The sequence below is a fragment of the Pelodiscus sinensis genome, chromosome 14 (assembly GCF_052426305.1).
Source record: "Pelodiscus sinensis isolate ZL-2025 chromosome 14, ASM5242630v1, whole genome shotgun sequence".
Classification (NCBI taxonomy): domain Eukaryota; kingdom Metazoa; phylum Chordata; order Testudines; family Trionychidae; genus Pelodiscus; species Pelodiscus sinensis.
In genome coordinates, this window is record NC_143065.1 from 18,302,861 (window position 1) to 18,316,427 (window position 13,567).

The following is a 13,567-nucleotide window of genomic DNA, read 5'->3' on the forward strand; positions in this document are numbered from 1 at the left end:
GTAGCCTACCATTCATGATTGGGGGCCCTTTAGATTAAACTGTAAAGTATGCAACACTAAGTGAATTATGTTAAGAATAATTACTTTCATCCAACAGTTACACAGCCATGTGCATTTAATATGAAAAAAAAAAACCTATAGGACAGATGGGACTGAAAACAGTATATGAAGACAGACAGGAAAATAGGAGAAATGAATGGGGTCAAGAAAATACTCAACTACAAACATTTCCATAGACAAACATAGTTTATTAAATATTGTTGAAAATAGAGAAATTCATTTTACACTGACATTATGCCAATATTTATCACTTTAAAATTGCAGGGTAAGATGCCAAACTTTATTTTTAAAACAATATTTCCATATCAAAATATACAAAAATTCTCTAATCTATCAAATAGATTTAATTACAATGGCAAATTATCAGATCTTCTATAAATCAAGCAGGAATGTAAAATCTCCTTAAATGTAATGTTAGTTTATTAAACTGGTTAACCAATTAAGCAGAATCCCACAGAGAGGGAGGGTCAGCCGGAGCAGTCCCCACCCCATGGGGCTGCCTGCTGCTAGCCCTACAGAACTGCCAGCTTCTGGGCCCTGGGCTGCAGCATAGTGGGCCCGGCTACTCCTGGACACCGGTTAACCTGTTACCGGTAAGCATCACCCATTAAGGTATGGGAACAGTGTAGGGTCTTAGTTGGGTTTGAATATTAACTACATTAGTGGATGCTGGCCATCCTGATTTTAGGTATGTGAACGGGTAACCAGTTACCCGTCAAGGGTGACGTTAACCGGGTCGCTGGTTACCTTTTCATATCACTAAAATCAAGATGGTCACCATCCACTAATGTAGTTAATATTCAAACCAAACTAAGACTATAAAGAGCTATTAAGGAGGGATGGACAACAACTCTTATTCCTACATCATTCCTATACGTTTATTTTTACAATAAAGGTGAGTTTTTTCATCCAAGTTGTAAAATGGATCAGAAGTATTTTCTTCCCCATTAATGAGGTTTTTGAACTATCACTCTTGTTCGCTGTACATATAAAAAGGTAATGTTTATGTATCAGTTCATCTTATTTCAAAATGAATCAGTACGAAAACAAAAGATTGATAACCAAAACAGATGTGTACATAATGTAGTCTTCTCTCTATACTGCTTGCATAACCCATTACAGTTAGTGGGAATATTATAGACCATTTAGCCAATGAGGGTGCATCTACACAGCACCCTAAATTCAAAATAAGATACGCAGTTTGTGTAAGGCAAATTGTGTATCTTATTTCAATTCTATTTCAAAATAGAATATTTTGAAATTTGGCACATCTACACAGCGCCAAATTTCAAAATAACACACTATTTCAAGACATCCCTTAACCCTCAAAGAATGAGGGTTAGAGGGATTTTGAAATAGTATGCCCGTTATTTTGAAATATTTTTCAAAATAACAGCTTGTTAAGATGTGGGGTAGCTATTTTGGGATATCTCCGGTACCCTCAGATAACAGTTTAATTAATTAAAACATTTCAAGATATATTGCAAAACAAACTATTTACAATCTAACATTAACATGTATATCCTACTAGAACTTTTAAAACTAACAATTTTACCAGGATTAATCTAAAGCTATCCCTTTTAACACGTGTGGTAAGTAAATACTTTCAAAACAGCATACAATTAGAACTGAGGTGTTGAACACTGGATTAGGAATTTCCCCACTCAAGAGCTTTCATGAACTCTTCTTCAGTAAAATAAAGCATTTTAGCAGCTTCAATGTGCATCTATAAAAGATTAGCATATTTTTAAAACAGTTGGGATATAAGAAGATAATTTGATATGGCAAATATAAAAATCATATTTAACCTACATAGCTACATGTAAATAAAAATGGAATATGAAACAGGTTTTTAAAAAAGGAAATTGATTTTTCTTTTTGAATGTGTAGCCTCATTGGGGAAAGTTTGGCTTCTGTTTAGTATTCCAAAAATGGGGTTGAGGGGTCAGCTAAAGCTGCTACTTATAGTCTTTGATAGCAATGATTTTCTACGTTGGGTATCATGAATAACATCAAAAGTGAAGAAAGAAGAGTGAGGAAGACATTAATGTAGCTACTAGAGTTGTAATACTTGGAATAGATGCCTTATCCTTAAGCCCTTTCCAGTGATTAATTGTGCTAGGGCTGAGCCCTGGCACCTAGGCTTGACAGTTCACAGCTCTGGCACCTCTGTGCTTGCTTATGTCAGTTATGAAAAGTAAAAAAAATTGCTTGAGCTCTGCCACATCTTTCATTATAAATTAAGCACTGGTCTTTTCCTTATACAGGCAGTCCCCGGGTTACGTACAAGATAGGGACTGTAGGTTTGTTCTTAAGTTGAATCTGTATGTAAGTCGGAACTGGCGTCCAGATTCAGCCGCTGCTGAAACTGATCAGCGGCTGATTCCAGGAAGCCCGGGGCAGGGGCTTCCTGTAGTCAGCCACTGGTCAGTTTCAGCAGCGACTGACTTGGGGACGCCTGGGGCAGAGCAGCTGGGGTGCTGCTGGGTTGGTCCAGTAGCGCTGCCTCTCCTCGGCGCTACTGGACCAACCCAGCAGCATCGAAGCTGCTCTGCCCCAGGCGTCCTGATTCAGCCGCTGCTGAAACTGACCAGCAGTGGCTGAATCAGGATGCCTGGGGCAGAGCAGCTGGGGTGCTGCCCGGTTGGTCCAGTAGCGCCCAGAGCAGCACTACAGGACCAACTGGCAGCGCCCCAGCTGCTGTACCACAGGTGTCCGGAGCAAAGCCGCGGAGCACGGGGGCAGCGGGACAGCCCAGACGCGCCGTGGCTGTCCTGCTGCCCTTGGGCTCCATGGCTTTGCTCTGCTTTGCTCCCCGTTCCCCTGGTCTGCAGACCAGGGGGATGGGGAGCAAAGTGGCGGAACATGGGGGCAGCAGACAGCCCAGATGCGTCTGGGCTGTCCGCTGCCTGCGTGCTCCGCGGCTTGGCCCTGCTTTGCCCCCCGTCCCCCTGGTCTGCAGTCCAGGGGGACGGGGGGGGGGGGCAAAGCAGAGCCAAGCCGCGGAGCACGTGGGCAGCGGACAGCCCGTCCGCTGCCCGCGTGTTCCGCCGCTTTGCTTCCTCTCCCTGGTCTGCTGGAGACCAGGGAGAGGAAGGGCCCCGTTCGTAACTGCGGATCCGATGTAAGTCGGATCCGCGTAACTCGGGGACTGCCTGTACATACTTCTCTACCCTTGAGATGCTTCTAATAGGCATGATAATTAAAGAATCTGACAACTCCTGTGGCTTTAAAAAAAAAGTTTACAAGAGAGTCACTGTTTTTCAAATATGGATCATTCAACTCAGCTCTGAAATCACTGGATCTAGTAGGAATGTTTGAGATATTGACATATTTTCAGACTGCTCAGAAGAAACATTATCAGATAACTTTACAGGAACTCTTCAGGCAAGTCTATTGCTATTCTATCTGTGCTTATAATTTTTCTTTTAAAAAAAAAGCAAATCACTAAAGCAAAGGTGTTCAGAGCACAGACTGCCTTAGTATCCAGTATTGGACTCCAGCTGTTTCATAACATTCAAGCTATTGAAGAGGTTGTCTGTCTCTGCAGTTTCAGTATTACAATTAACTTAAAATACTGTATTAGACCACAAGAATGTCTGTTACATAAGCTACCAGCATCTTTTCTCATGATCAAAATGTATAGTTACTCAAACTCCTAGCAGGATGGTTGAGAGGGGAAAATTATGGTAAACATGAAAATAAGGACCTTGCTTTTTCACACTCCACCCTTACAACCTACCACTCAAATGGGCAGCAGAAATTGAAGCCTATAAGCCATTAATTCCCTTACATGCCATATGACAGCAAGCTTCAGATCATGTTATAGAGGTTATAATGTTTATTATACCCATGCTTTAAACCATTTTTAAATGGATAACATTACCATCAGTCCTGACTTTATTAAGGTTGCCAACTTTAAATTTTTTATTCTTGCTGGCAGAAAACCTTTTTTTAGCATGACTGTTCTTCGGGAACTAGACTAGTGCGATGTAGTGAACATTAATCACAGGAAGCAGCTGTTGTCCATAAGGGATCTGATTTTTTAACATATAAACATATTGTCCATTTAAAACAAAAGACAGCTATAATTCCCGTAATACACCGGCCTCCAGCTCTGGAAAGCTAAAGATCTTCCACCCATATTCCTTCTTATAAATAAGGCCTTACTCACAAGGTTCTCTCTGGGAGCTTGTCCTTTAAAACTAAAGAGACAACCAGAGGTAGACCTAAAGCAACCATTTTGAACAGCAAGCAAGCTGACTGCTGTAGGTTGCAACTCACTTCCTTCCAGGTAGCATTTAGCTTCATTTAGGTATTCTCTCACTCCTAAGGTGGTCACATAGCCTACCCATACAAATTAGGCATACACATTTTATGGATGATCCAACCCATCTTTGCCAGTGAGTGCAATACATCAAAAATTGTATTCAAAATAAACTGGAAGTTCTTGTCATAGATTAGAAGATTAAATATAACCAAAGTTATCTGAGAAAGACCTACATCAGCTATTTCAGAAAATGTGTGGACAGAACAACACTGTAATAAGGTAACATATTAATACTGAAAGGCCATGCTGCTGATATTGTAATCTCTATTTTACATAATTCCCAATGTAAGAGAGATTCCCTGTGTTGTCAGGACTGTATGGGGATGCTGCTCCTATTTAAGTTCTATTTGCTCAGACCAGATCTACGCTATACCTGGAAGGTCAGGTTAAGGTATGCAACTCAGCTATGTAAAATACGTAGCTGAAGTTGGCTTAACTTAAGCAGAGCTCAAGCACAGAGGGAGGTCAATGGGAGCAAATGCTCCCATCGGCTTCCCTTACTCCTTGTGACTGTCAGGAGTACTGGTGCCCACCGGAGCCACCCTCAGCATTCGATTTAGCAGGTCTTAGCTAAGAAGATCGATCTATGGCACGGCAAGGGAAGAAACCACTGAACTGAGGACTGCTCAATATGGCTTTCAGCAACACTAAACATGTTCGAAATCAAAGCCAAAATATTCAGTTCAAGAGATGATCTGTCCAGTTTTCAGAACATTTCAGTAAAGGAGAAAGCCAGCAGTGTTACTTGTATCTCCATAACTCCAGAAAGCCAAACCACCTACCCTGCCTAAACATACCACTTATTGGAGACTGAGAGGATGCAGATGTGTTAGTTCTTATGTTACTGCAGGAAATACTGATGGTAATCTTAACAATTAGCATTTGCAACCTGAAGCATGCAACTTTATCACTATCTCAGAGAACATTGTTAAGCTTTTAGGGTCATAGACGTACCTTTTGTCTCTTCAGAATATCGATTAACTTTAACTGTTTCTTGAAACCTGTCATTAGCTCTTCTTTTTGTTTCTCCAGTCTCTTGTTTGCTATTTTTAATTCTTCAAGTTTTTTGTGCTCATGGTTGGCTATATCCTAAAAGAGGACAAAAACAACATCATATCTGTAGAAGTGGCACAATAGAAAACATACCAGCAATTTGTGATATTTCAGAAGGAGAGATTTGTACCCTTGACAACCAAAGAAACCCCCACACCTAGCTGATCTCTCTTTTATGCTACTAAGGCAATAGGATTTATACTGGTACCATGCAGAGAGAGTGTGTTCTTTCAAGTTGTCACAGATATGTTTGGATGCCCCTTTTCAGTCACCCACTAATCTGCTGTGAAGGGAATTCAAGCCTCTGGGTCCCTGGATCCCCTGATTTAAGCCTCCATTGCCTGAATGGAGTCCAGCCACTTTTCCCATCTTGAGATCTATTATCACATTTGCAGTACAGAGCTATCTAGTACCCCCTTCTGAGAGAAAGAACCCACTCTCCAGCTGCCTAGCACATGGGTTCTAAGATGACCCTTGGCACTTGTTCATACTTGGCAATACACCTCTCCCAGAACATCCTGTAAAGCTTCTGGTTTACAGTTTAACGCTCTCAAGGCTTACCATAGTAGTGAAGCAAACAACAAAGATGATGCTTTTCACAAATCTAACAAATTATTCCTCTAACTCAATTATATAAAGAACATATATATATGTAAACGCTATACACATTTTTTTCTTCACTACATTACTCCTCCCTAAGGAGTCGGGGTGGGGGAAATCTGTAGAGCTTTGCGTGTATACATCTGCATCTGCAAAAATGATCTGTGGATACCTACATTCACATCCATGGATGTGGATACCTGTGGTAATAAAGCGGATATTTGTGGATTTGCATCTGTGCCCCAGGAAGCTTGGTTTCCCCTGCCTCATGCTGGGTGGCTTCTTGATTATGTCATGGTATCTCTAACACCCTAGCTTGAATTATGTTTTTTCCTCTTTCCTAGCATTTCCTCTTCCAATTTTTTATTTTCCTCCCCCTTCCAGTACCTGCCTTCCTTTGTTTCATTTCTTGGTAACTTTCCACTACCCCAAAATAACCACCCATCAGACAGAGGACAAAATATCTTTCCTTGGGATGCAGTTACTCTCTTAACTGGTGTGTGGTCAAGGCATTGTTTATCTTTAAATACCTTTCCTCACTCTAGAGTATACTTTGTGCCTGTCCTATCAGTAATGCTGAATACACACAAAAGGCATTCATGATAGAGTTGCTTTTCATAGTAACTTTTCATAATTCCATAGTATCAACCAGAATGTGTATGTTAAACAGATGGATTCCCATATAGTTAAACCTATCTTCCTATCACATACTGACTTTGGAGTCCAGTGCAGTAGAGAAACACTTCTTAGTGATAAGTATAGTATTTGTCCCCCCTCCATTTCTAATCACATACCAGACTCAAGAAGACAGGAAAACGAAAAACACCAACATTAAACTTTACATAACTAATATAATACAGCATTCTTCAGCAGTGGTTGTAATATTCTCTAAAACAACTCGAACCCTTGTTCATCTATTCAATTGATTAGTTAAGGTATTCTAATTGCCTGAATAAATGTTTACAACGTTAGAACTATGAAATATAAAAATGCCCTCGAAACTCTTATTGCCATCCACAATTTGAGGGTGCTCTCTTATTACCAGATCAAGATCTTTGGTGGGTTTTATTAAGCATTTTTCAACAGGAGATTATACTTTTAAAGCAGTTTATTTGAAACCACAACTATACCTTATTGCTTTGCTTCAGTTTATTCAGCTCCATTTTATACCTTTCTGCTTCCTCAAGAGCCCTATTTAAGCGAACTTCTGTAGCACTCTGACTGGTAGAAGCCTGCTTTTGTATGCGCTTTAGATTCTCTAGTTCCTAAATAAAGAAAAGTATGTTGAATAATGATACATCAATGAATCCTCCTATAAGCAACATATTTAAAACAAGGGACATGCCGGAAACCATGTATGATCTTGTTTGGCCCTGCAGTCGAATCTGACTTCACATATCCTACTTTTATAGTTCTAACTTTTCCTTTACATCCTCTCCTTCTCCCTTTAGAAATACTTCTATCTGAATACTAACACAGGGATCAACAAAACCAAAAGACTGCTGCGCTATGTGCTGGTGATACAGATTCAATACTGCAACACTTAAAACCTTGGGACAACTTGGGGTGCTGTCTAGTCCAGAAAACAGATATAGAACTGCTTCTCCCTTCTACTATTTGTTAGTGCTGAGAGTCAGGAAAAGATGAGGGGATGATGCAATGGTGGAGATAGTAGAGTACTGAGATAAAGATCAATGGAGACACTAGAGCAGGGATCAGCAACCATTCCCAAGTGGCGTGCCAAGATTTAACTCTCCTTAGATGGTAGAGGGACTCGCTGTTAATTACATAATTACACACGAGCCATTTTGCTAGTTCTGCAGTGGGGGAGAATGGTTTAATTTAAATTATTAAACAAATTAAGCATTTTAACTTTCTCATGTTAGTTAATCAAACTTCATTTTAAATAAAGTAAAATATTATGTCCAACACGAAAGGTTCCCATGTTTTCTTTATTTATGGCAGAGGTGGGGAACCATTTTTGGGTTGGGGTCACACACCCACAGAAAGATCAGTTGGGGACCACACAAGTCAGAAGCAAAAAAACTCCTCCAAAACCCCCCAACCATCATTGATGTGACCCCCCAACTGAGAAACCTCACTCTGCTGGCACTCCAGCCCCCATGGAGTGAGGGGAAGGGACAGGGAGGACTGAGGTTCAGGGCTTTCCATAGCCAGGGTTGGCTCCAGCCTGGCTGGGCACAGAGGGGCACTGGGGAAGGGGCTCCCCAGTCCTACATACTGCTCATGCCTGGCGCAGCACATGTGCTAGCCACCCAGCCCCAGCTCTCCAGAGCAGGTCCAGCCCCACCCCGTCCTGAAGCAAGGAGCCTATAGCTAGGAAGGGGAGAGCGGGAGTTAAACCCTTAATTCCCAGGAGCTGCATGCCCAGGCTGCATGCCCCCTTCTCAGCAGGAAGCTGGAGCAAGTGCTCCAGCCTGCAGCTGCATGGCTGAGGCTGCAGCTCAGCATGAGCTCCCAGCTGTGTGGGAGAAAGGGGTGGGACTGAGCTCCTGCCCCGAGTACCACAGGAAATCAGCCTGCATTCCAGGGGTTGCTGACCCCTGGGAGTAAGAGAAAGCAAAAGGAAAAAAAGAACATAACTCTTGTTATTCATGTGAACGATGAGAAGTGTCTAAGAAAACAGAGGAAAAGTAGTAAGTAGGGATGTTAAAATGTACTGAATTAACGAAACACTTAAAATTTCAGCAGTTACACTTGAGGGGGTAGTTGGCGCCCCATGTACATCAGCTTCTGACTGCACCATTCCCTGCACTGCTGCCTCTACTACAGAAGCAGTAGCGTGGGGGGGAGGGGCAGAAAGGGGCTCTCCAGGTAGCCAGGGCGAGTGGAGAGCCAGCTTTTAAGCAGACTCCCTGTGCGTACCAGGAGCTTGTGTGTAATCGTGAAGGTTAATCGATGAGCCCAGGCTCATCAGTTACCCGTGTACACAGTTACACTTTCACATCTCTAGTAACAGGTATAAAAAGGCTAACTCATTTAACCAAAATAAGAGAGAACAATGTCTTTTAAATGTTAAGTCTTCTTCCTGAATTTGTCTCTTTTTGAGAGATTACTTCATTTTCTTATAGTTCTGATATTAACTCTGGTGAAGCCAAGTGTTGGTGGGTTTATTTTGAAATATTTGTCATTTTTGTTAGAAAGCTATCCTTCATGAATTCATAAGACAGGAGTAGGAAACCTCAGGCCCGGGGGCCAGATGCGACCCCCCAGCTTGTCTGGATCCAGCCCCCGAGGCAACAGGGAGTCTATGCTGGCACTCCAGTCCCCCGCTGTCCCATCACAGGACTGGAGCACACAAAATCTAGGCTGGGCCCCCTAGACTCTCGTATGCAAGGGGAATGTGGAGAGTTTCCTTTCTCCTTATCAGTCAGGTGACACATCAGTGAGGGTTTTTTGTGTGCGGCCCCAAACTGATTTTTCTGTAGGTCAGTGGCCCCCAATCCAAAAAAGGTTCCCCGTCACAGTATAGGATGAATGACTTGATTATGTAAGTGTCTGAATGACAAATCACTATAGAAAAGCATTGTTGCAAACTAACTCTGGCTTGTATGTATATTGGAAGGATCCCAGACTTCTCCAATCTAGACCCAGAAAAGAAGATAGGAAATCTAGAACAACAATCTTACTGAAACACATAGATTTTACTGCTGAATTTCCTTCTCCAAAGATTTTGGACAAATTGAGTGACTCTTCTATGCTATATTGTGTCAGTGACCAGGCCATATACAAGACTGAGGTGGGATTCACTTTTTTTGCCTCAGGAACCTACACAAATGTTTAGGTCAAGTAACTTAGAAACTTAATTTCCAGGCAGTAAACACCACAGTCTGTTCATCTTCATAGCATCACCATCGCTTCTCTTATGTTAAGATGGCAGAGCTGTGAATAAGGTCAACTGCTTGCCTCAGTCTTCAGTGCCATATACTCCATTTTATATTAAAATAAAATTTAAACTTTTGGAATAGAATATTTCATAACCTGGCTGCATAAAAGGATATAGCTTACACACCGTGCAAGTGATATCAGCTAACCTAGTCACGTAAGAAAAGGATGATTAAATGCTCTTTTAATGCTCTGACATTGACTTCAGAGAGTAATAGGATACAGAGGGATTTTTGCAGATTTTTTATGGTGTTGTTGTATTTTATATCTTGTCAACTAATGCTAAAAATAATAAATAGAAGAAAAAGTTATTGTAGATGTCTGCATGCTCCTGTGCCCCAAATCAGAGAATTGTGGTAGCAGTGCCATCAGTAGGCTGCACACGTGCAAAGCCAGCTACCCCACATGCACAGCCAATCAATCCCTTCAGTTCCCTTCTCTGCTGCAGCAGACCAAGGATGTTCTATAGCAGAGGGGAGGAATAGTGGATAGTAAAGCACCCACAGGGACAACCATCTTGAAGAGCATCAGTTATTGTACAGGTGAGTAACAGGTGCAAAGCCTATGACTTCTTTTCATTTAGTTTGGTTTGATATACTTGCATAAAAAAGGTTCTCTCAAAGTCTCTACTTAGTAGTTTAAAAATGTCAATGCTACATTATTTTCTTAAACATATAGGAATAGAATGAAAACATGTTTAATCGTTGCTACACTATAGTTTAATATAAAGAACACTTGATTTAAGCTACAAGTTGTGTGTTCAGTTTTCACAATCTTTTTTCAGATAATATTCTCTAAGTTATTCAAATATGTTTGAATTTAAAACCAACCTCTCCAGCTCCAAATAATTAAAGAAAAAAAAAACCCACAGGCTGCTTTTAGGTTAAGTTCCAAACAAACAAAAGCTGTGTATATGGGCCATCTGGTATAACCAGGCACTTCACAACTTTGCAGATGTGGCTTGTACTTTGAGCCAGGTTGGTTTGATTCCTTAAAACTAGTTTTAAAAGGGACACAGTCAAATTACGAAAAACTAAAAACAAAGGAAACACATACTCACTCTTCCTTCAACTCTCATGCACTCACCTATCATCAACAAAAAAAAATTACCCACAGGTCAAACGGTGTTTTTTTAAATTTTGTTACAAGATTTTTTTTTATAAGATTGTTTTAAAAAATATTGTTACAAAGTTGCTATACATAAATTAGAGAAATTAAATATTTCCCATTTTTTTCTTTCTTCCTTTATGAACTTGACTGCACTTTGTGAATAGTCACCTGCTCCTAGGGATGGTCTACACAAAAATGAAAAAAGCAATTAAATACAGAAAAATGTGATTATACACCCATAAAACTGTTGGCGAAGGCTGGGGGGAAAAAAAATCTAAAATGTCTCAATTTTTTTTTTTTTTTTTTTTAAAGAGAAAGATCTGACCAGACAGTATGTTTAAAGCAGAATGAACAGCATCAGTATGTAAGCAGAAGTCAGTATGTCAACTGCAAATATGACTGTAAAGCAATTCAGGTAAAGGACATACTTGTGGCAATATATTTTTTCTTTTAAGTAAGACTAAAGAAATCAATGGCTACATTACCTTTTCTACTGCAATGACCTGTTGCTGTAATCCTTCACTTTTCCTGTTAGCTTCCTCTGATAGCATTTTGTACTTTTCCATTTGAAACTGTTGACTACTGACTGTTCGCTGGAGTCTAGCACGTTCTTCTTCAGTTTCTTTAACCCGAGAGTTTAAATTTCGATTCTCATCATCCTATCAATTAATAATTTGTAAATTTAGAAATCGATGTTTTAAGAACGTATTATAATGAGAAAGCATTTTTCTACAACTTAAAATGGAGTTACTACTAAAAGTTTTTTTTATTGTTGTGATCATTGGTGTCTTAATTTTAAAAAACTTTTTAAGACAATATTTCTTTCACAAGCAATACCTGATAACTCATGGTGGATTTCATCATGATCCAGTTTGCTTAAGGAAAGAAAAAAAATCTTGAATTCTGCTCTTAGCACTACAGTAACTTTTAATTTATTCTAAATTTTGTCTAGTCTTTTATTTGAAAAATATGCCATATTAGAAACATGTTTTAAATAAAATGTTAGTAATTTAAGATTAAAGGCACAGAAGATCACAGCACAATACTGCATTACAGTAGTTATAGAATAAAGTATATAGTAAATCCATGCAGATGTTCTACCACACAAATTCAGATTAGTAACATATTTCAGAGAAACAAATGTTTGAAAAAGATCTCTTTATGGAGAAAGAAAGGGTGGATACTATGAATCTTCATCACAATTACAAAAAATAATCAGTTCCCAACTTTTCATGTGGTCATCTATTTTTTAATTATAATCACAGCTCAGACTCTTGCATACCTCAAGTACCTAAATTCATGTTGATTTTAAAAATCAAATGGTACATATCAATTGCTGGATTTTTACATCCCCTTCACAAAATTATATTCCTATTTTAAATAATTTTATGACCTAGAAATCATTGTTCATTTGGAGTATGAAATATTTTGAATATTATCTTTTATAAATCAGTGTTAATAGAAACATGTCAAAAGAATCAAGTCACAATCCAAAAGGTTTTTAAGGAGAAAGTTTCTACAATTTTTAAAAGAACAACCTTCCTCCACCCTTGGGGGAAAAAAACACTAACATGAACTGTTTTGGAAAGAAATTGACCTTTTGCTATAACACAAAATTCAAACAGTAAAAATGATGATAAAAATTACTCAGACTCATAGACTTTAAGGTCAGAAGGAACCATTATGATCATCTAGTCTGACCCCCTGCACAGTGTAGGCCACAGAATCTCACCCACCCCTCCCAGAATAATCCTCTCACCTATATCTCAGATATTGAAGCCTTCAAATACTCTGAAGACCCCAAGATGCAGAGAATCCTCTAGCTGTGATCTGTACCTCATGCTACAGAGAAAGGCGAAAAACCTCCAGGGCCTCTGCCAATCTTCCCTGGAGGAAAATTCCTTCCCGACCCCAAATATGGCGATCAGCTAAACCCTGAGCATGTGGGCAAGACTCATCAGCCAGACACCCAGAAAGTTCTCTAGTAATTCCTATCATCCCTCCATTGACCTATTTCCCACTGATAATGAATGGTCAATTAGTTACCAAGATCATGTTATCTCATCAAACCATCCCCTTCATAAACCCATCTAGTTTAATCTTGAAGCCAGATAGATCTTTTGCCCCCACTACTTCCCTTGGAAGGCCGTTCCAGAACCTCATTCCTCTAATGGTTGGAAACCTTCGTCTAATCTAAAGTCTAAACTTCCTACTAGCCAGCTTATATCCATTTGTTCTTGTGTCCACATTGGTATTAAGCTTAAATAATTCCTCTCCCTCCCTGGTATTTATCCCTCTAATATATTTAAAAAGTGCAATCATGTCCCCTCTCAGCCTTCTTTTGGTTAAGGTAAACAAGCCAAGCTCCTTGAGTCTCCTTTCATAAGACAGGTTTTCCATTCCTCGGATCATCCTAGTGGACCTTCTTTGTACCTGTTCCAGTCTGAATTCATCCTTCTTAAACATGGGAGACCAGAACTGCACACAGTATTCCAAATGGGGTCTCAC

At 39.9% G+C, this 13,567-nt stretch overlaps 1 protein-coding gene across 4 annotated transcripts in view; it reads right to left on the bottom strand.

Annotated features, from left to right (window-relative positions):
- Positions 1-227: 227 nt before the first annotated feature.
- TEX9 (testis expressed 9) overlaps positions 228-13,567 on the bottom strand; it is a 46,261-nt gene continuing 32,921 nt past the window's right edge. For all 4 annotated transcript variants that reach the window (XM_075897310.2, XM_075897308.2, XM_075897307.2 and 1 more), the window contains 4 exons: positions 11,545-11,718; positions 7,174-7,308; positions 5,345-5,479; positions 228-1,786 (listed from right to left, as the gene is read on the bottom strand). In XM_075897310.2, the coding sequence (XP_075753425.1) occupies positions 1,709-1,786; positions 5,345-5,479; positions 7,174-7,308; positions 11,545-11,718 (522 nt within the window). In that variant the 3' untranslated portion in view covers positions 228-1,708. The remainder of the gene's footprint in view (positions 1,787-5,344; positions 5,480-7,173; positions 7,309-11,544; positions 11,719-13,567) is intronic.